Below are 23,387 nucleotides of genomic sequence, written 5' to 3' on the forward strand. Positions count from 1 at the left end.
ACGGCAGCATTCATGTGCATTAATATACAACTCTTATGCTTCGGTCAGGAAACTGTACATTCAACGAACAGCAAAGTGAGGGTTGTTGCATACTGACAAGACACGTGGCTCAATCCAAACAGCGTCACTAGCTACCTAGGAGCTTCCAACCATTTTGAAATATGCTCATTTCAGCTACATTCCCCTTAACTCGAGATGTGCGGCCAAGTTCCTTCCACATATGAAAACGTGGCCTTGAACATCCACTCTTACCTTGCAATGCACCTCAGATAGGAATCAAAATGAAAGCCGCACAAAACGTCTGGCAGGACACTCTTCAGGAAGAGTTATAGGTTCAGCCTCTACTTCAACAGGACACCAATAGAACAAGGACTTCTAACAAGTATTTCAACCTAATTTCCCCTTATATAACAAAAGTATCAGGAACTATTTTGTTCCTGTCTGACTAAACACAGACCACCTCATTTCAAGAGGTGCAACTTCACGTACGCTTTGTCTTGCTGTGAACAACCATAGCTCCTCAGTGAACGAGTACAACTCCTCAAGGGTCAACACTGTGCCGCTTTTAACAATTCCTTTCAAACTGCATTTGCTACCTTCTCAAAGGAAGGGGATCTGCATCAAGACCCAGTAACTACAGTAACAGCACTGCCTGTTGCAGTTTGCTTACATAATGGTGGGTTTTCTACCCCAGTGTCTGCAGTAAAACCTGCCGGGGGTTACGAACACCAGGGCAAAAACAAGAGTCAATATTCCACTGCTTTTCCAATTTCTCCACAAACTGTTCCTCTCTCCCAAATGACACACTGACTAATTCTACTTCTTGTACAGGCAACACCTGGGCTTCAGGAACACGGCCGTATCCTGTACAACACGAACAATTCTCCGCTGGCCTCCCACCGCACAGAGCGACGTCCGACTCCTAGGCATCACTGCTTGCTGGAGCTTAAAACTGTAAGAAGCTGTTTCACTGGCAATCATGCTGTTTAATCACTCTCTCCAGAAGGCTAGCAAAAGGCTAGCTAGGTCCCTAAATGAAAAAAGACGGTCACCATTCTGTTATCCCAGTACACCTGTGTGCACAGCCATCCCTGCCAACACCGCACAAACAGCTTCGCAGGGCTGCTCACGTGCGGATCATCTCAGGCGGCTTTGGGAGCTGGGCAGAGGTACAGCCCTACTGCTGACACCAGCCCACGGGTTTCAAATGCTCCAGGAGCTGCACCCTCGGACACTGCCAAACGGCTCAAGTGAGGCTGTATGTGAAGCGTTAAGTCCACGGGAGTATAACTGTAACTTCAGTCTGTGCATTGGCAATATAATAGAGCTGGGTAAGAGCAGTCAAACCTGCAGGTAACAAACCACCTACGAAAAATTCTCTGCATCCACATTGATTATTTTCCTTTCTATAATACATCAGAAAGCACAAAACTCCTTTGTGCACTGAGATGCATTTGGCTTTCGCCTTCCAAAGTCAGAGGACAAAAGGCAGACTCTCCTTTCACCAGCAGCATAAAGCCATATAAGATCAGGAACGTGGCCTTTTTTTAACACTACTATAAACTATGTCTAAGTGCAGATTTCAGACAGCTATGCAACGAGGCTGCCACAAACAACCTACCATAATCATTGACATGCCTACTGAGAAGCTAACGTGCTAAGACATTTTTCAGCGTATCAAACTAAGATGGATAACTCTGAAGATGACATGGGTCTTTAATCAAAATTAGCTCCAAATTGACGACTCTTCTGGTATCAAAACAGTGAACCTGATTCTTCATCTACTGTGTCTTTAAGGCATTCAAACTACAACTATAGGTTTAAACAAAGAAATTTTGGTGGAAAGGAAGAAAAGTTTTGAGTTACTAAAGCAAGGGTTGTAGGTAAAGATGATTTACCGGACCAACTGATAGAGCTGTGGGGAAAGACAGACAAGTTTCAGGCACACAGACACTTTTTGAGGTCTCCAATTCCATACACACACTTATTCTGTAGTTCTGAGGCTTCCTGCTAACCTGCACATGTTGTCCTGCAGCAAGTACGACACACAAAGCAGCTAGCACAGTATGAGCTGGCAGCCACAGCAGGGTTAATGCATACTGCACACCAATTAAAAAACCCAATAGTTAAAATTAACTGCAAATACCGAAAAAAAAATCACCCTCACACACACAAAAAAGCTGAGTATGTGAGTACGCTGTTAGCACAGGGAATCCAACCATTTACACAATCCCATTCCAAGCCAACATATTCACAGTAGTTTTCAATAAACATCTACACAAGTCACTGCAGGGGGGGAAAAAAAAATCTGTTTTCTTTCATACAATTCCACAAAAATAACTGTCATCACAACCATCCTTGTGGCAGAAAAGTCCATATTTGCCTGCAGTTAAATCCGTCTGCAGCTGCCCTATGGAAAAGACAGCCAATAATTGGCTTCTTTCACCTCTGTTAACCACGAACAAAAGTGTCATTGAGTTCCCAAATGGACAGATTGCACCAATGGATGGTCAGCTAGCCGAGCCAATGGGCTGGAATAACAATAACCCTGTAGCATTTTCTTTTTCCTTTTGTTTAGTCTTTCAAAGCCCTTAATTAAGACCCTCACAAAGCACCCCTATAGGCTTCTTTCAATGAGGCATTACACGCCTGTTTTCTTGTATTTAAGGAAGAAAAGCAACAGGGATTTCTGAAACACATTAAGCAGTATACACAATTTCCATGTATTCACAAATGAAATACTGTTGCATTTTAGCTTTTAAATATTATCATCAGTAAAAAGCAGCTGAGGTTTGCAGTGTCCTCTCTTTGCAGCACGTTCCTTGCCATTTTTAGAAAAAATGCAGGCAGCCATAAATCTGACATAACTCAAACTGCTCACCCAAATCCATCACAAGCCAGGCAGCTCCCCAAACGAAGGCAACTGGTATGCATGTTGATGAAACATCCCTAAGCATCCTGAAGCAGACAGCTGAGAAAGCGCTTGGTAATGCAGGGAACCAGTTTGTTGAGGCTGAACACGACGCACGGGGCTGTCTGAAAATCAGCACTTCTAAATGCTAAGGTACACTGTGCTGTTTTTAGTGGCTTCACATACAATCACATATGTGTCATTACACATGAAGGTAAATTTTATTTCAGTATTTACAGCTAAACTGATGTAATACAAACGTCTGCACATTAAGCAGGACACGGCTTTTCAGCAGCGCAGGGAGTCTCTGTTAACAAAAATGCCCTTTTAACCATTCATAGCTATAGAAATTTACAGTAGCAGAGCAAACAGGAGCAACTCCTCTCACCCAGGACACCCCCCTCCAACTATAAATAGGGAACAGGGCAGCTGGAAGAAAACCTCAACACAATACATCCTCCTAAGCCTAGGCCAGTATGGGGAAACCTGGCCACCTGGTCCTTGCCCCCTAGACAGCCTGAGCGACCAGCTACCGTGGCAGCTTTTCTGGCAGGAGGCTCGGGTAACCCCCAGAAGACTTGCTCCCGAGCAGCAAAACAGCAATACTATTTCTTATAGCCGACAACCCCCCCCACGCAAGCCAAGCGGGAGCAGGTCAAAGGCGTTTTTATCACTAACGCCAATCGGCACTAGTAGAGACCAACGGCTTAAAGCTCTCCTCTCAGCATTACACACACATCCAGCAGGCGCTTCCTAAAAAGTATCCTGGGTTTTAAAGATTGCATTGCTTCTAGGCAAAATAGTATAAAAATCAGTATAAAACAGGTATAAGTCAGTTCATAAATTGATTTTTTTTATATGTAAATGTACCTGAAAATTAGCTGCTTCTGTCTACATTGACAATAGTCAAGAAAGTAATTTGTCTTTCAAGAACTGCAAATTCACAGCAGTGCTCATTGATTTTTTTTTTTTTTTTTTTTTTTTTTTTTTAAAGACAGACTGCCTAATTAGGTGTTATAGAGCAAAATCTCTTGTAGTCTCATCCTTAGGGCGCCAATACATGACTATCATCTGTCCTTCGCAGCCCTCTTGTTCCCTCTTAGCCCAAGGAACTACTACGTGGCTCCGACCCGGAGGCCCAACCGCCAGCACGCAGCGCTGGGAAGCCCGGCCGCGGGCCTGCCCCCGTCCACCACCGCCCAAGGAGCAGCCTGCTCCCCGGCAGGGGCTGTGACCGTCTGCGGGAGCAGCTCAGGAGGACCTCCCCATCAGCAGGAAAGAGCAAGAGCAGCAGAATGATTTAAACTCATGAAGTGGCACACCAGTCGTCATCCTCAGTACATCCGATACGTAAGTCACAACCCAAATTCATACTGTGCTGATCACAACATCTCAAGAGCATTTGATAGAAGACACTTCAAAACAAACACCAGAACACCCGACGTGTGAACGGTAAGACCTGCCTCTCACCGGGTGCACGTTCAACACGCAAGACAGAGGCTTCGGTACCTGAACGGCTAAGGTCTGAAGAGCAGCGCTCTGCCAGGGAAAGCGTGCCAGCAGCTACGGAGCTCGGCAAAGGACCTCTCCTTGCACACGGGCAGCTTTCACCAGCAAAGCTGCTCCTTCACCAGCACAGTGTCTCCCCCCACCTTTCTGCCCCACTCTCCCAGGCAGAATGAGCTGCATCGGCAAAGCAGGAGCTGTGCTAGTACCACCGCGTGCATCAGACGCCAGCCTAACCTTGCTGCTTACGAGTAATATCCCAACTGATCAGTTGTGCCAACCAAATTTAATGGCACAGCTCTGGATTTCTGGATTCTCCCTTAATATGAATAAAAATTAATAATGCTTACCATCGCTGACACAAGCATGCAAAATAAAAATAGTAAGAACAGGTAGCCTATTCTCTAGTTTTTTAAAGAACATTCTCTAAAAGCAACTGAAGTCTTCAAAGAAACCCTGAGCCGAAAAAATAATTGACAGCCAGCATTTGCCATTATAAATCAATGAGGTCAAAGGAGCACTTATTACTATTAATTCACTTGAAAAGGCTAAGTTTTCAGTTTAACACTGTTCAAAATTTACATGACTACACCTATTTAAAACTGAGTAGATTTTAATCACTAAACTGTCAGAAGAAAAACAGCATACTTAATACAAATGGGGCATCACAAGTATTTACACGAAAAACAAAGACCTACCACGTTAGCTATCCAACCCACGCTCTCAGCAACAGAGATTAAGGCTTGTCAAGTTTAATCATGTACACAGGATCAATTTTTAAATAAACACATCTAATACATGTGCAATGGAAAAGAGACCCACAAAAGGCAATCAAGTAACATCTGTATTTCTGGCATGCTTGCAGACATAAACTGTGCATGCATCTTCCTGGAAATATGGATTTTACAGATGAATTGCAAAAAGACAACAGCACTTGTGAACCCTTGTTTCTTTAGCTTTCTCCAAACAAAAAACATGGGCAAATTTTTACCTCGTAATAGCTATCCTATGGGCAAAGAAATACACAATAGTTCTTCTGTCAAGGTCTCCAGTCAACATAAATCCCAACACGTGGAGGATGTAATGACATGAGTATTTTGAACTAAAAAAGTTCACCTATGTTGCAGTGAAGACAAGACTTTAATGGATGCGAGGTGGACCACGAACACCCCACACAGGCTCCATTAATAAAAAGATCTTGTTTTCTGTGTTTTCACTTATTTCAGAGAATTCCAGTTTCTTCTGCCCTGAAAGACTTCATGGGTTTTACTAAATCAGTAAATTGGAACCAGTAAAACTTGTCATGCAGCTCAAAGCCTACCCTTAATATGGACACCTTAGTGCTACCAACACACTACTTTCCCCAGGACAGATTTCATCATTTACCACCAGCAATACAGTTACATACATAACGCATTGCATTAGATCAGTCATTACAACATGACCAACAAAACTGTGAAATGATACTAAAATTAACCCTGAAAATTGAGGTTGGAAAAGATTTTATTGAGACTGGTAACCCACATCCTCTTAATTTCTGACGCAAATACACCTATTTAACATCAATATTTACATGTTATAAAAATTGGTCACCAGAAATGAAGTAGTGCCCTGCAATTAGCTTGTCAGATCCCACAATAAATACAGGCACATCTTAGAATCACTGCCAAATCTAATACACAAAGCGTAGCAAATCATGTGGCACACTACAGGACACTGCGGTGATTTTTTTTTTTAACTTTTAGAAGCAGAACAAGTAAAACTTCAGCTGATCAGAGATTAAAAATTTAAAAGATTTAAAAATAAAAAATTAGTAAGTGTTTAAAACACGAAGAATTTGTTCTTGTCTGCTTTTAAACACACATCAGGAGATAATGAAGAAAGAACGCAAAAGAAGTTTTTCTCATGTTGAAAACAGTTTATTCTTCTACATTTATGAAAACAGTTTAACAAATATATTTACTTACTGTAAAATTAACAGCAGAGTGAACTAATTATCCCATCTTAAAAAGAGCACTGTATATCCAGGACTCCAAGACAAACAGAACCTTTTGCTACTTTTCATTATATTTACCACAAAGTACTTACAATAATGTAGGGACTATTTACAGTATACATGGTAGAGAGGGAAGCATCCCCATCCCTTTGGCATATCAGACTATATTTTAATAGCATACAGACCAAAATAAATTGCAGAAGACAAAGCTGTAAGAACTAATTCTGCACCACACACTCCAAAAAATGATCAACAGGCCATACCTCCTGTAACTACCAATGACTTAAAATAAAAGGTTTTAACAAAGAAATTGTCTGCTATATTGACATTCGTCTTCACCATTCATATTTTCAATTTTTTTTCCATACTAGGTACTGGGAAGAACAGAATGAGGAACAATCAGAAAGATATAATCCTGAGAAATCACCCCAAAATTACATATATATTTCTTTGTTATCACAGGAGCAGACAGTCTGGCAGAACTACTCACCTCAGAAAGTTGTTCTTTTTTAACCTAAACAGCATATGACTAACCAATAGCTGTACTACTTGTTAAAAGAAACACCCATTAATTTGACAGTCATTTGCTAATCTAAATTTCCATTTCTTTCTACCTGTATCACCCCACGACAGTATGAAAGTGCAGTGCGAGCTGATGCTTTCATGTTGAATTCTGACTGCTTTTAGGTAGCAGAGAAGCGTTTAGAGCCTGCTAATTCAGTACAGCTAGCAGTCGGGTTTCAGTGAACCGAAGCTTAGCATGCTATGTAAAAGGTATAAATTACATTTCCAAGACAGCTTCGGGCATTGCCTTGTTTGGAATTGCTTACCAAGCAACTCTGTTTCTCCGAACAAACTAATGTGCAGAAGGGTAAAGGGCAGTGAAGGTAATTATTGGAAGGAAATCTCTCCCTAGGCCAGAAAAGAATAATTAAGCTTGTGCATGCTAAATCACATAGGGGAAGCTAACAACGAAGTAATCAAGTGTAAGCGATAGCAAGACCTATCTACAATCTTCTTGAAAGGAAATTAAGGCAGTGGGTAATCTACAGTGTGACTGTTTAGGCAACACAAATGCAGTATCCCCAAACTTCATTCACTGCTCATTGTATAAGTGTATATGCTTCGCCTACCCCCCCCCCCCAAGGGGAAAACACTCAGTAAACCAGTAATTAAGATAAGTGTGCTGAAGCCTAAAAAGTAGTTAAACTGCATTCTGCAAGCCTGGATCCAACAGAGTTCACTTATTGCTCATTAATCTCTTCATAGATAACATCTTTAACTGCTAAAAAATGCTTAAAATATGATCAAGAATTTCAATATTAGAAATGCCTATTAGATTCCAACTGCCACTCTGTTTTGGAAACTGTCCTGTTTAAATGAATGTAACATACGGGAATAAGCGTGATGAGTTTCTAGCCTAGTCCTTCCTCCAAAGCCTTGGGCTATTGTGCGGAAACCTAATGAAAGTCATTTGCACAACCCTGAAAAGACTGTGAAGAAAAGCGGTAACAGAATCTCCTCATTCTGCGGCGCCTATCCAGGGCAAAGAGGCTTTTTAAGACATTAGCAAAGCATTATTGCTAACAAGATGGTAACAGAATGGGATTTGCTTGGCTTTAAAAAAAGAGAAAAAAAAAAAAATCACACAAACACTTGGCTGTTATTTGCTGAAGCTTCTTGGATGCTCTGCATACGTTCTCTCTGAAAGTAAACTATATGCTAACTGCTTGTAAGTGTAAAGGCAAAAAGAACAATACCCTTATTTCTAACATCCTATACACTTCAGAGATCTAAAACACAAAAAGAGGCTATTTAGTAATGAAAAGCTATGAAGCAAATCCCATTTAAGCCCATGGCTGTGTGCTCAAGCTCCAAAAGCAGAAGCAAGAAGTTTACTGCGCGGCCCTTCAGGCTTTCCCAACGCTTTTGCAGACGTGCATGGTCCAAGAGCTCCCTTACCAGCCTCACAAGCGCTGCCCGGTAGCACTGCTCTGCTTCCTTCACAAACTCGACAAGCTTTCGAACCGGGTGTCTCCCAGCCCTTTAGCAAAGCCCTCACGTTAACTTTCAAAGCTGCATCTCTACGTACCAACACCTTTCCGAGGATGTACAGCACAACAGAGCGAAGCAGAGCAGCGCCTGGGCCGGGACCTTCTCGACCACCACGCATACGGCTGCACTGCAACACCGACACCCTCGAAGGGCCCAAATCCTGGAACCCTGTCACATTACTCAATGGTTTTTCATTTTTAAGATCAGAGCTACAAAGGACTTATTACAACATTGAAATACTGCAAGACACCTCTGTTTCTTCACTGTTAAGTCACACTGCTGCACCTGTTATCTTCAAATCAGAAGTTGCTCTTCAGCTTGACATAGTAGTTTAAAGAGGGCACCAACAATTAAAACTTAATTCCTAAAACCTGAGACAAGAACGACTGTAAGCACTACACATTTTCTGTGCTTTTCCTCCATAACAGCAATCATTTCTGCTTTATGTTCCTCTGTTTTTTTGAGGAACATCAATAACAACAACATAATACAGTATTTACGTTGTAGTATTTATGTAGAGTCCTCGCTTTGCCCAGCACCTCAGAAGCGCGAAAAGCGGCAGGGACGGCACGTGCAGGGGCTGCCGCTGGAACGCACGTGTCCGGCTAGCGCCTACGGACACGCGCAGGGATAACTCAGCGACGCTGCCACTGCTGAACGCTGCAATACAGAAACAGGGCAGCAGGGAGGGAGAGAGGAAAAAAAAAGAAAAGAAACCACAAACTCTTATTAAAAAAGCCAGTTAAAGCTTGGAATAGTACTCCTTACGTGTTTAGGCATTCAACTGATCCAGCTGGATTGACCTCCACGCAGGTGACCACATACCGATTTCTGTCATGACTAATAATACTTCCTACTCCAGGACTGTACAAAAAAAGATCGAAGTCCAGCTCAATGAATGGAGGGGACAATAGTGAGAGAAACGTGGTTTTAGCAGACAAAGCGAAATAGAGACACCCACAAACGTTCACTGATTTGCCTAGCACCCTATACAACAGGAAGCCCGAGGACAGCAGGGCAACGGGAAGCTGCAGCAGTAGGTGCGCCCTGGGCAAGCGGCTGCCAGGCAGCACTAACACGGCATCAGAGAATCACAGAAGGGCTGAGGCTGGAAGGGGCCTCTGGAGATCATCTAGCCCAACCCCCCCGCTCCGGCAGGGTCACCTACAGCAGGCTGCCCAGGACACGGGCAGACAGCTTTTGAGTACCTCCAAGGATGGAGACTCCACAACCTCTCTGGGCAAGGTACTCCAGGCTGCATCCAAGCCTGAAGCGTTCGAGTAACACATCTCAGTCATTAAGGGACAAAGCAAGTGAACTAACCATCACCCTTTCCATATTTTGGGGTATTTATAGCTACATACTCTCCGCTGGCACAACAGAAATTCATGGAGAAAGATCTCCTGTCGCACTGGTAAGGCAGAATTTCTTAACTTTGTGATTACGAAGCAGCTTTCCCATTACATTCTTCATGCTTTGAAGCATTTGGTTCTATTACATGACATATGAATTACAGTAACAAAGTTTACACAGGCAAAAATTGGTCTGGTGTTGACATTGAGGCAAACACACTCCAGAATGAAACTATACGAAGCTTCCCATCCTCTCCAAAATATCTTATACTGAAGAGCCTAAGCAGCCGAGGTGACTCTGCACCAACTCCAACCAAGAAGCAAGCCCCCAAGGACGTCTCCTGCAAGACACTCCTGTGACAGAAAGATAAAACAGAAGCTCTGTCCAATCCCACCGCAGCTGGCAAAGGACAACCTGGTGTGCGGTGCAATTTGCACAGGAAAGTGGCCTACAAAAACAATCTGACCCTTTTAGAACATAGGCCAGACAGGCCACCAAATTCTCAGGGCTCAATTCACTGCTAAATGGCATTAGGAAGGATACTTACACCGTCTATTCCATTATTCCACTATTCCCTATTCCTAATGGCACTGCATCAACCAAGAGCAGGTGATGCACTTGCCTGAAGCAGATATGGAATATATCTGCTGAGGCAAATATCCAGTATATTTGGAAATATGCGTTAACTTGTGTGTGTGACAGAATTTCTCCAATCAACACGGCTAGTTATTGGAACACAGTAATTTCTCTCAGATGACTGAAGAGACAAGGACGGCACAAGCAATCCTACCCTTGAGCAAGACTGCTGCTATCTTACTGTGTAAACAACAGTCTTCTCTTTTGAACATACTTTAGACTTATTTTAAAGGCACAATTACTTAGGAGAACTGAAAGAGAAATTGGAGGGGACGGAAGAGAGAAATCGGCCCGGTTGCCCAGTTGCAGAGGCTTCTGCTGGAATGATCAAGACTGACACTTCTCCTCACAGCAAGTCCAAGCCCTGCTTTACATTCCCAAGCAGCAGGATCCTGCACATTTTAGGCCTGGAAACTAGAGACCTGTTCTGGGGTCATCGGGGTGAAAAAAGCACCTAAACAAACTCGTTGAAATTTTTGAAAATGAGATTTCAAGCAAGAGCAAGTCAATTCAAAATAAATGATTAATTGACCTGGATATTGAAGAGAGTTAGCATCTCTACTAAACACTCAGCCCAGTGCCAGCAGATTTGCCCTTGGAAAAGACATGGATTTTCTACACCTAGCAAGACTCGCGCTAGTTCTGTAAAATATTAACAGTTTGGTCAATATTAGCACATAGTTTAAAAAAAAGAGAGAGAGAAATAAAATCTAAGTGTTAAGACCAACAGCAGTAAAAAGTATCAAAAGGCAGGAGCCTGTCCAGGTCCAAACCACTGGCAACTACGTTTCCAGGGCAGGGCCCTATACCCCATGAACTTATGGCAGAGCCAGGATCACATCCTTTTCTCTCCCCAGCTTTTTTCCCCACCACTCCCATAGAGATCACTAGGACTCCACAGCAATATCCAGAGGAAACATAGCAGAGGGAGCATTCAGTGCCTCAAGAGGGCAGACAATTCAGTAATTGTGTAAATTAAGCAAAATTGGAACTAAAAAGAGATGAACAAGGAGACAGCTGTTGCCTCTGGCTTTGCAGAGCTCCCTTAAAGAACATGTAAATACGGACCTAAATACACGAATCTTGCAATCAGAGCAAGGCTGCAAGGGTTCAGTATGTTCGAGGGTTCATAATTCGGGCAGCTAAGAGCTACGGGCATAACTCCTGGTCTGAGCAAGGTTCTCCTCTAGTTCAAAACTGAGGCATTTTCAGGGCTTTCAGCAATGCCACCTGATAAAACAGCCTTCGCAGCTCCTACATCTCAGAAGTGGGTAAAGGCTGGATCCACGGGCCCTGCCAAATCCGCAAGAACAGACAGATCTTCGCCCACAAACGCTAGCTGCCTCCAGCGACGCCGATCCCGCAGGCTTCGGGGGCCCTGCACTTCTGCAGAGGAGCTGCAGAAAAGCTCACGGAGTGCATGGCAGCTACCCACTGCTGTACCGGATCAATATTCAGAAAACCAACCGGGGGACTTCTAAAGCAAGAGCTACTTCTAAAATCCTATGAAACAGAATTTTAAACAGGTGACAAACACCAACCGCCACAGTGCCCAGAGAGTGCAGAAAAACCGCCACTTCGCATCGCCGAGGACGCGGCACGGCCATAGGGAACCCGACTGCACGTTTTTCGTGCTGCCTTGCCGAAATGCATCTGCTGGACACCTGGGATCCGGTTCCCGCCGCCGCGCACGGCGCCACGCGAACCAGCCGCTTGGCGGGAGCATTTCGACAGCTCGCGGGGAACCGAGGGGCCGGCGCACCGACGCGCCGTGCCGCCTGCAGCCTCCGGCCCCTGCCCTCACAGCCCCGCGCGCGGCTCGCAGAGGCAGGAATGAAATATTCCATATGTTTTCTTTGTCCGTAACATGCCTATTGAAAGCACAGCCACGCTGGTCTCCCTGCTGCGGCACGGGGTCAAGCCATTCATGTGCAACTATGCACATGTCAAGAAGGTAATGGGAAAACTCCCAAACAAAAAAACATTTCCACAGAACAAGGTTATAAAATACACAACCGCATCTGCAGCACTATTAAGCTAAATTAGACAGGTTTAGGCCTCCCTTGCATACCTGAAAAACTGCACACCTACTTATGATTCATTGCTAATTGTGGACCATTTAAAACTCCAAACGCATTTTCTCGAAATTTTAGGGGGAAAAAAATCCTTGCAAGACTCAGCATCCCTCCAGGATTGGCTGGGGGAGAGAAGAGGAGGAGGTACGGCACACACACGCAAAAAAAAAGTTTTGACATTTTAAATAAGCAAATGCTCTAGTGAGAGCTGTGAAAGCAGCTGTTGACTCTCAGAGGGCCTGATCCCTCCGGGCAGTCTGCAGAGCCCTCCCAGCAACCTCACCTCACTCTGGCCTTTTCTTCACTTTCTCTTCAAGACAAAGACTCAGCCCTTTCTATCGTAGGGGGAAAACACACAAAAAACAAAAAAAACCCTTTTTTTCTTTCCCAAAGGCAGCACCTTCTGCGTAACTTGCATCATCTCCTTCTTCCAGACCGCATAGCTGGTGTGAGGCTGCCCCAGCACTCTTAATGCAAGACTTTCAGGAGTCAGTTAGCATACTTAAAAACTAGCTTTAACATTTTTTGAACTTCAGGTCAAAAAAATAATTAAAAAAATTTAGACTCAAAAATTATTTCAATTACCTTCACTATGCCAAAACCTTGGAAGTTCGGTTGTCAAAAAACACCAACCGCTGTCTGAAATACTTACAGGTAACAAACTTACAAAACAATGTATTTAATTAAATGTGTGATTATCAATACCAGATTTAGAGAAAAGATACTGGCACATTAACCATCATATTTCAGCAACAGATCTCACATGTTTTAAGCTATTTCACATTATACTAACAAACTTCTAGCTATATTTAAAATTGCTATAACTTCAGAAATGAGAGAAACTTTTTTTAAATAGTGAAAGATGCATTGCTTTCGTCTTCCACATGCTTGTCACCTTTCAGCTGGCATTACTGAATTGGATTCATCAGGTAGAAATGCAAAAAGCAAATATGGAAAGCCGGTAAGGAATGTATTTTGTTGGTACCATTCCACAAAGACCAGTCTTCCTGTGAGAAAGCATCAAATTAAACAATCAAGACATACCAAATAATCTGCTCTTTTAATAAGTTTAAAAAAATTTAAGTTTAAATCACTTTAAAGTTTTACTAAGCTCCAAAAATACCATATGATTGAACAGCCCACCTAAGAAAAATATGACTTACCTATAATTCAATAAGTAAATGTTTTTTAAAAAAAAAAAAAAAAAAAAAAAAAAGGAAAATAACACATCAAGTGAGGTTTCTACTTCTGGAAAACAAACATCTTTCACAGATGTCAGACTCCAGTCCACCACAGAATACACGCTGAAATCACCTGTTCACAGACAGCTGTCTGCATTTTTTTTTTTTAAACACACATTATCATATTGATACAAAAGTAAAGACACCCAAACTGAAGTGTTATTCTGAGATCACTAGTCTTCTCTGTTGTTTTCTAAGACTCATATCAATACTGAAATTGACTGACTACATGCAGAAAGTGCTGTCAAATTCAGAGTGAAACTGAAATCCAATTTTCCTTTTCCCTAGCCTTTTGATTATAGCATTTTTTTTCCAAATCATTTTCAGTAGGAAGTTCTGACCCCGTTACAATCCTAGCACAGTTACATCATTCAACTGTAAAATAGAAGGCATGCTGCTATTTCAATCATGTATTTTAAAATACACAACCTATCATCCAGAAATACTGGAAACTCTGACTTCCATGAAACTCACTGGCAGTTGCAGTAACTCAGCACTTTGAAAAAAAATAAGGTCAGCTGTTCCACCAGGTAGACCACATGCCATTTCTCACTAGTAACACTTTCCAGGCTCTGCAGTATATAATGCTACATGATCTTGATTTGGAGATAAGAGTTTTCTTAGATCCCCAAACCCAGCGGATCTAGATCTGATTCTAAAACAAAGGCTTTCAAACATTTTTATAGTGAAGACAGTATTAATATAGTCATGTCAAGATCTTCACCTCCTCTCAAGCTACTCTATCCAACAACAGCTGTTGCTGCATGCAGTTGTGCATCAACTGAACTGACAATCTCTACATCCGCAAAAGAAGTATTGAAAACTGTGTGCACACTTCCAAGAGGGTTTTATAGGACAAGTCAGTGGTGAGAAATAATCAAGAATCAATATCACACAGTCAGAAATCTCTTTTCAGACCACAGTTTGAGAATATCTTATGAGAAAATTGCAGCAGTATTGGAAAGGTAGGCATGAAAAATTATGGAATAGCGTTTCACCAGCAAAACTCTGGGACATCACCACAGCAGCTATTGCACCTACCAGCCGGGGAGGACAGCCAGGCCTCTAGCGTGGGAAAGGCTTTCAACACCTCTGTTCACAAAGGTCCCATAACATTGAAATCCTTTGTGTCTCAGCTTACGGGTTTCTTTTCTTCGCCCTCCAGAACACACTAGAGATAGCTTCTTTGCCTGTTTCTCCTCTCCTCAGGTACCCTCCTCCAGCTCTGTCTCCAGCTTCTAGGATCCCACAGACCACACAGACAACTCTTGCTAGACTAACCGCGGGCCCCAGAGCCCCACACAACTAACCGCGGGCCCCAGAGCCCCACACAGCACCGTCGACGCTAAGCAGTTTCACCCACTTCACTCCCGTGCTCACCTGCAAAGCAAGGAGTCGGCCAACCCGAGCCGCCTGCAAATCCTCCAGAGCACAAACGCACCACCAGCTCAGGCGATGCCCGCCGAGAGGATGGCCGGGAGGAAGGAGGCCAGGCGGGAGGCGCGCAACCTGCCGCGCGGAGACCCTCTCGCAGCCCAGCGGCCCCCGTTCTCTCCAAAACGAGATACGGGTGCTCAACCCTTGTGAGACGTAAGCCAGTAATTTTCTCCGGGTAAATAAGAGCTTGTGTTCTGCAAAAATTGCTGCCTTAGATGCAGAATACAAAACAAATAAAGTTCCTTGCGGAGGTGGTTTCTTTGGGTTTTGTTTTGTTTTTGAGTCCTTATATTACAGCTTCCATATTTTCCATCTCAAGCAGATAGTTACTGGTAAATTCCTCTCAAGAACTGAAAAGGTAATTATTTACTACCATACACTCGCTTACACTAAAGTCTGATTTTTTTCTCACTGCAGACTTGTCTTAGTTTTTCCAAAGTCACATTATGAGCCCCTGCTCAATAAGCGTTAAACAAGAAATGACATATTGCTGATAATAGTGAGCTTAAGGCATAAAAATAAATGCCAAATACCTGACAAAAAATAGGTGTTATGGTAGAGCACTGGTCTTTGCGGGGGCTGGGGTAGGGGGGCAAGTAGGAGGAAAAGGAAAAGACGGACAGCAACCAAACACCAGATTTGCAGCAAAACAATAACATAAAAAGGGTAAAAATATTTAACAACTTAAAAACAACGATGTCACTTTTCTCTGCACTACTTAAAAGTGTGAATTTCTTACGTGACTGAAGAATAGCCCAGGTTAAAATGAATCATAAAAGTTCCAATCCTGCAGTGAAATCTGTTGGACAGACTGCCACAGAAGCCAAAAATAACATAACCGGGCAAACCTCCGGTGGACTCTGCCCACCGCTAACGCTGGACACCGCACACACAGACGAAGCCCCCTCCGGCCAGGGGCATCTCAGAGACAGCTGAACAGCCCACGCTGGCAGGGCAAAATAAAGCAGAGGCGTCTGTAACACCTGGACCAAAAAGATATTGAAATGCAAAGAGAGAAAGTGCCATCTTTCATCTTAGTATTTTATAAATGGGTAATGAGGAACAGGCTGGTCTGATGTCAGCTCTATTTCCTTGTTCTGTCGGTTAACACAGTCCCAGGAAGGTGGGGCTGCACACGCTGGGACAAGGAAGATATTACAGTGAAGTAATAACGTTTCTGCTGGTTAACAGAAATATTTGTATTAAAGTGACATGAATGTGTCTTTCCAAAAGACTTATGGAAAGCACGTTTTTAAAAAGACAAAAACAGTGCAACTGCAAAACCTTCAAACCTCTAATTAGATAAGGCTTTTCTATCTCAGGAGGACCGCAATTATGTGACATTTTCCAGACCCAAGGTCATGTCTGGACATCTTTACTTTTCACGGTAATAACTTTGCTAGACAACATTCACAAAACCTCAGCCAGGTCCTTACTGTGCTTGTCTGACAATAGCTGGTCTTCAATATCTGCGCGCGTACCTGACACATTCAAAGAAGACATACCTAGCTACTGCATTTCATCACCATCCAACAAACCATAAAAATGCCAGACGAAAAGACAAAAAAAAATATGCAAGCCTTGCTGGATGCAAACAGACCCATGTAATTTTACTGTTTAAACAAACACGTAGCAGGAAGTCTAACTCAAACGTGTATGACTGTAGGTACCCCTAGACAGACTGTACACTGCAAAGGAGATAACCAGCTCTTTGGGGATGCTGAAGAAACCTATGTTACAAAATAATTAAAATTGGATCCTTCTCAACTGCAACATCTTGATCTTATAAAGCTAGTGCAGAATACAGCACACACAAGGACTGTCAATATTAGGTTAAACGGGTTATAAAAAACAGAAGACCAAGATGACTATTTCCTCCTGAAGGTCTATCTTTTAGGGGAAAAAATGGATAGAGGAGATTTATTTTTCTGAGAGGCAATGGATTTGGAAGCAGAGAAGATTAAGTGAACATGCACAGTAAAAGTGGAGTGTGTTTAAAATAAAAGTAAATGCAGCCATTGTGGGTTTACTTCATGCAGGGAGGAGAGCAGAGAGTATAAACAAATGTGCAATTTCCAGCATCTGTGTATCAGCACTGCGAAGAAGTGTTAAGATTTTACGACAACTGAGGCTTGAAAGCACTCCCTTCACAACTGGAGGAAACTAAAATTCAAGCAATGGCCCCGCCACCCCCACAAATACACAAGGATGTAACAGTGAGGGAAGAATTCTGGAAGAAGTTTATCAGAAGCCCTGGAAAGAAAATTATCTGCACTGTTTTCATACTTAAAGTGCCCAAAATAAAACTATAGGCACTGAGAAAGAAGTACATTACTAACGGTTGTTGCGCAACCCCCTAAGATAACTTTGGAGACATCTTACATGGATCTGGCTATCTTCTACAATTTCCCCCTGCACAACTCACACCAGTATGAAATCCCCAAAATTGGAATTTCCATTCTCAAACTGATACTATGAGAGACAGAGGCATAAAAGCACCCTACCACAACCTTCTTCTATTATCACGAATGTTTTCTAGCCCATGACATGAAAAATCATAGCAAAGATCAGCAATATACCGCATTGATTTTTTTTAAAAAGCAAAACAAAACAACATTTTAACATTATTGCATAGGTACATTAACTTGCTAGACAACAGTTATTTTGCAACAGAGCAAAATTATAACCTTCATCAACAGAAAAACAGGCAGCTGGTAATTAAGAGTTACATAAACACCCACCTAAATTATACAAAACAAACGGCCACCTACAGCAAGAGTATCAAGTAATTACTCCTGGCCATGCCCGCCCGATCCCCTTGCTTTCCCCCCTCCCCATTACCTCTGGTCGGTCGGAGCATTTGCACCCTGTGCCACCACCTCTGCCCTTCCAGAGCATGTCCCTATCTCCCAAAAGCTGCTCACCAGGACCCCTGTGGCTGGGGCTACCTACCACCTTTATTCAAACCCTCTCCCTAAAAGCACACTTATGACTCAAAAGTAACGAGCAGCTACTCCATCTTCCAAAGCTGCTGGTCTGATGCAACTACCCCACTTGACTCCACAGTCCTGCAGGAGCCATACGATCCTCCTTCTCACTCCGCTCCCGACACTGCGGTTATCACGCAGTTAGCCAGGTGCAAATACAGTGGGCTGTCCATTCAACGCACCTTCTGCAACGTGCCGGCTGTGTTTGGAGGAGCCTTCTACCAACCCCAACCGAGCAAAGAACGAGCAATGGATCGGCCAAGAGCTGAGGTGCTCGTATCAAGGAAACGAGGAGAGAGAAAGGGAATCCAGGACACTCATTTGAGGCTCTGCTGAAATCACTGCCTAACCATTCATAATAGACCAAAAAATATGACTATATTTAAAAGTTACACATTGAAATTTATGGCAAATTATTAAAATTCATGCAAAGAAATTAAGACTTCAGAAAAACAGATGCAGTGAAAATTTAATGCCAACCCCCTTCTGTGGTTGTCAACTGCCTCGAAGCTCATTCACTGCTAACTTAGGTTGATCACCAGCAGTATTTCCCAACAGCTCTCTCGGCCAAAGGAAAAACATAGGCGTGAGTTTGTTCTAATATCACAGAACAATGCTTGAAACCCTCTTCCAGCCTTGTCTACACTAAGGTCTCCCCTCTGCTATGGCCATAATCAAAGAAAATAGCCCTACAGCAGTGCTAAGGGGATTGCCCAACACAGTCGTGCTGCCTGACATGAAGCACACGAACGCTTTCTCCACACAGGTAAGACGTTTTGCCAGGACACAAACGTACGGGGGTGGGAGGAATTTTTCTTTTTTTCCCCTCTCCCCGCCAAGCTAACTCGGCTACTCTGGCTAAACTGTACATTGCCCGGCCTGAGCAGGTTCAGAGCTACATTTTCTGTCGCCTACAAAACTATCTTGTACGTATCCAAAACCTCCAGCAGTCTTGCTACAACACAGCGACTATACAAATGCAGAAGTGCTAAAAAGGTGCCTGTTTTTCCATTCTGGAAACGAGGGGGCGAGAACTAAAACGTGAGGGGAGAGGAAGAATATTCTCCACCGCGGCAGAACGAAATAGCCAAGAAGTCTCCGCTCGCGTTTGCAGAGGGCACAACAAGCACCCGGCGCAAGCACCCCGCAGCACACGCGTCTCCCCTGGCTCAGGCCGCAGGCCAGGCCGCAGCCGGCCCCTGGGAGCGGAGCTGCTCGGCCAAGGGCAGCTGCACCCGGGGCCGCCGGGCAGCCCTGTCTGCGATGGGCGCTGGCCACCACGGCTTCGGGCCATCCGGCAAGGAAAACCGCACTGCAGGGACACAGGGACGCACCAGCTCCGCTTCACGAGATCGCCAAACTCAGCGGTCATAAACCCTTGCGCTGGAAAGCGGCTTTTACCAGAAAGGCTTAAAGTACTTAAGGAAATTTGGTAACATCCCTGTCTACCTGTGCAGGAAAGAGAACAGCTTATCAGCCGGTCTAAAGCTTTGCAACGGCAGCTCCCGACCGCCTGCCCCAAACGCCAGCAAATCAAAGCAAAAGCACTGCGAAGGCAGCACACGGTAACACCGTACGAGCACAAAAAGGAGCAAAATACTTAAATGCAGGTAACCTCCAGTAACTGAGACCTGCAGCTTCTACTCTGCACAAGCGAAAGGCTCGGAGTGTTTACCTCCGGTAATGGCTCTCCAGCCAGCCCGAACAAGTAAAAAAATATATATACATATATATATATATATATATATATGCACACAAACAGGTAGGAGAAATTGGAAACCTTCTGCTCAGCAAACCAGGGCGCCAGCAACTTAAGCCAGGAACGAGCCTCCCCCCTGCACATTTTTAAGTGACTGCACTAAAACAAAGAAGAAAGCGACCATCTCTCAAACGCTGCTCTTCACTTCGGCAGCTCGGCCCCGACCCAAGACCCCGCGCCAGGGCCGGCTGCAGCGCCCTGTATCAGCCTTCACGAGGGCGGCGTCAGCCCCGTTTTCTCCTTTTCCCTCCCTCTGCCCCCCGGCCCGGCCCGGCCCGCACTCACAGGGCGTGCGTGAAGGCGCTCAGTCCCGGCGGCACGGCGGCCAGCCCGCGGCCGGAGCAGTCGACGCCGCGGTCGCCGTCGCAGCTGCAGGAGGCCGGGCAGGGCGGCGGGGACGCGCCGCCGCCGCCGGGCCCGGCCGCGCCGCCCAGGCCCCAGGCGACGAGGCCGAGCAGCGCCAGGCACCGCATCGCCGGCCGCGCCGCGCCCGCCAGCCTCCCCGGCCCCGCCGCCCCCTCGCCCCCGGCGGGCGCGCAGGCGCCGCGGCAACCGAGCGACTACGGAGAAAAACGCGGGGGAAAGCGGCCGCCGGCGGCGCGCCGGGCCCTCAGCACCGTGCCCGGGCAGGCAGCCCCGCGCGGCGCGGCCCGGCCCGCTCCCCGCCGCTCATCGCAGGTACCGCGCGGCCATGCTCGCGGCGCGCCCCGCCCCGCCCCGCCCGGTTCCCCGGCCCCGGCCCCGGCGGCTGCTGCGGCGGCCCCGGCTGCGGGCTGCGTCCGGCCCGCGCCACGCTCTGTCGCTGCGAGCCGCGGCGGCGGCGGCTCTCTGCGGAGGGACGAGGTGCATATGCTAATGGCGCAGCCGCCCCGGCCTCCCCATTGGCGCAGGGCGAACGCGGCGCTCATGAATATGCAAAAGCGCAGCGCGGCGGCGGACACGCGCGGGCGGGGCGCGGCCAGCCGCGGAGGCGGGGCGGCCCCAGGGGGCGGGGCCTCGCCTGCCCCGCCCCTCCCCGCTCCGCCCCCGCCCCCCGCAGCGCGGGGCAGCCTGGGTCGCCCAAGCGGCCCTTCAGGAGGCGGCCGGACGCGCGGGGATGGGCGCGCAGGAGCAGGCGCCTCCGAGAGCCGCCCGCCGTGTTGCCGTGCGGCCCCGGCGAGGCCGCGCTGCCCCGACATGAGTAATGCCCTTGACACGCGCCTGGATAAACAGTTATTTTAGTATTTGTGTGGCTGCTTTGCCAGGCAACAGGGTATGCTTTTTATTATTAAAATGCAATTGGAAAACCACAAAAAATGTGCAGGGTAACTAGGGGGCAAGGCTAGCCGTATAAATGAGCGAGTGCAGGTTTATGCAATTACCAGAAAACCCCTTCCCCAGCCTGCCTTCGGCCTTGCGGTGCTCGCGCTTGGCCTTACCTCTCTTGTCACACTGCCACCACCATCAACCCCACACCAAATCATTTTCACATTTGCAATAAGAGATCGTAAATGCTTTGGCTCAGACACTACCTCCCAGTCGTTTATGCAGGATCTAGTGCAAGAGGACCCAAACGCCCATTGCTTCTCCTCACTCTGATTTCAGGGAATTGCTCTGTGCCTTCTTGCCTCACAGGCCACTAACCGTTTCACCTTCCCATTACCAAAGCAGACACGACTGCTTTACAAACGCTGCTGAAAACTCCTGTTTCTAAAGAGCCGTTCCCTCGGCACACGGCGCGACACCTGCGGCACCCTGCTCGCACCAGCCCTATGCGTTGCGCTCGGACTGGTGCTGGCAGCCAGCCTTCAGTCTTTTTTCCTTGCTTGCTTAAAAAAAAAATCTGAAAACCCATTTATTCCTGCTGTTATGACCGTACGTCCCTATATGTGTTCCACTTTTCTCGATGGCCACGCGCAGAGACCTCCCCAGCCTCCAGGCAGGCACGCCTGCATCGCTTTGTCCCTTGCATGGATGGGTACGGAGGCACGGACAAGCTCGGCGACTCGGCAACCTGCCTGCACTGCAGTGGGGAAAGGGGAGGGACCAGGGCACCCCGCGTACGCAGAGCTCCCCTGGTTGCCCTGCGGCCGGATGCAGGTCTGCAGTCGTGATCGAAGCCCCCGTCCGAAATAGCAGCAGCTGCACCGTCCCAGGTGTCCACCGGGTTCGGCGGATTCCCACCCAGAACATCTGCGGTGGCGTCAGACACTTGGAAACCCTTTCTGCACTTAATTAGAACAGGTTCTCGTTAGTTCCTATTAACGTGTACATCACAGGAGAGGCTATTCGCTCTGGGGGAAGAGTCAGTCTAGCCACTGCTTCCTTGCAGTGACTTCGGTCTTCCCCGGCCCCTCCACGCTTACTTCCTTCTCTCCCCACAAGTATCGCACCAGAATTGCTCACTGGCCAGTTTTGCCATCGTTAACCACCTTCACAGTCTCAAAACACTTCATATCCAAAATTTGTCCCTCAATTTTCCCGTTGTGGAGAAAAGAGGAAAAAATAACCCTTTCTGTTCTGTCTTAGCTCTCTGGTGTCTGGTTGTCTTGGCCAAAAATGTAACAAGAAAACCAGGAAAAAAATTAAAAGGAAGGATCTTCCATGCATATTAGTACAAAACAGACCAGAACCAAACCAGATAAGTGAATTTGTTCTCAACTGGAAAAGAAAAATTAATTGTTAAATGCTTACACTTGCTCTGCAAAGTGTCTCACTTCACTAACCACAAATAATGGTAACCAAAGCGGCCTTCAGTGGCTGCAGAGTTCAGAAAATGAGTAGTAACGTAGAACGTACGTTGTTTTGTAGTGACCTGTAGTACCTGCAGAACTGTTCTTCCAAAAAAAGGGAAAAAAAGCCAAAAAGTCTAGACAAAAACAAATAATACAAAATAATAATAAATAACAATAACAAAGCAAACTTCTTTCCATCCTTGGGAGCCCTGCAATAGTTCCACTTTTCTTACTAAATTTTCCCTAGTCGTTCAGGCTACCTATTTCCCTTTCTCCATTTTAAAAGGCCTTCCGATTTCTTCTTCCAGCATTATTTCAGGTGCATTTTCTTTAGCTGAGCTATCTTAATATACCTTACCTTTCCACTCAGATGATATTACTCTACTTCTTCCATTTAAACCCTAACTCCTTCTGGCAAATTATCTTGAATTCTTTCCTTATTTTTTCAACTTCTGCTCTCTCCCTCCATCACTAGCCCAATTTTCTCTCTCATTCGTATGCAGCCCTCTGTTGCTGTGCGCTTACTGGTTTTGTTCGTCTACAGAGAGAAGATGCCCACAGAAAAGGGTTTTATTTTTTTCCACCCTAGACATGTCAGACCCTCTGCTGTCTGGAGCTAGTACTGAAGACTATCCAGGACTAAGTAATCCTCTTTAAAGGAAAGAAAGAACAGTCCCCACTATAAGGTAGCAGCATCATAACACAACAAATTAATTT

The 23,387-nt window shown here is 45.5% G+C and overlaps 1 protein-coding gene across 2 annotated transcripts in view; it reads right to left on the bottom strand.

Annotated features, from left to right (window-relative positions):
- The window catches only part of LGR4 (leucine rich repeat containing G protein-coupled receptor 4), an 82,292-nt gene extending 61,458 nt beyond the window's left edge, over positions 1-20,834 (bottom strand). The window contains exon 1 of one of the 2 annotated variants that reach the window (XM_026121716.2): positions 20,242-20,834. In XM_026121716.2, coding sequence (XP_025977501.2) covers positions 20,242-20,429 — 188 coding nt within the window. In that variant the 5' untranslated portion in view covers positions 20,430-20,834. Of the gene's footprint in view, positions 1-6,903; positions 6,954-20,241 lie in introns of those variants that run through there. The other variant, XM_064512873.1, reaches the window with a different exon arrangement.
- Between the last annotated feature and the right edge of the window lie 2,553 nt (positions 20,835-23,387).

The sequence above is a fragment of the Dromaius novaehollandiae genome, chromosome 5 (assembly GCF_036370855.1).
Source record: "Dromaius novaehollandiae isolate bDroNov1 chromosome 5, bDroNov1.hap1, whole genome shotgun sequence".
Taxonomy (NCBI): Eukaryota; Metazoa; Chordata; class Aves; order Casuariiformes; family Dromaiidae; genus Dromaius; species Dromaius novaehollandiae.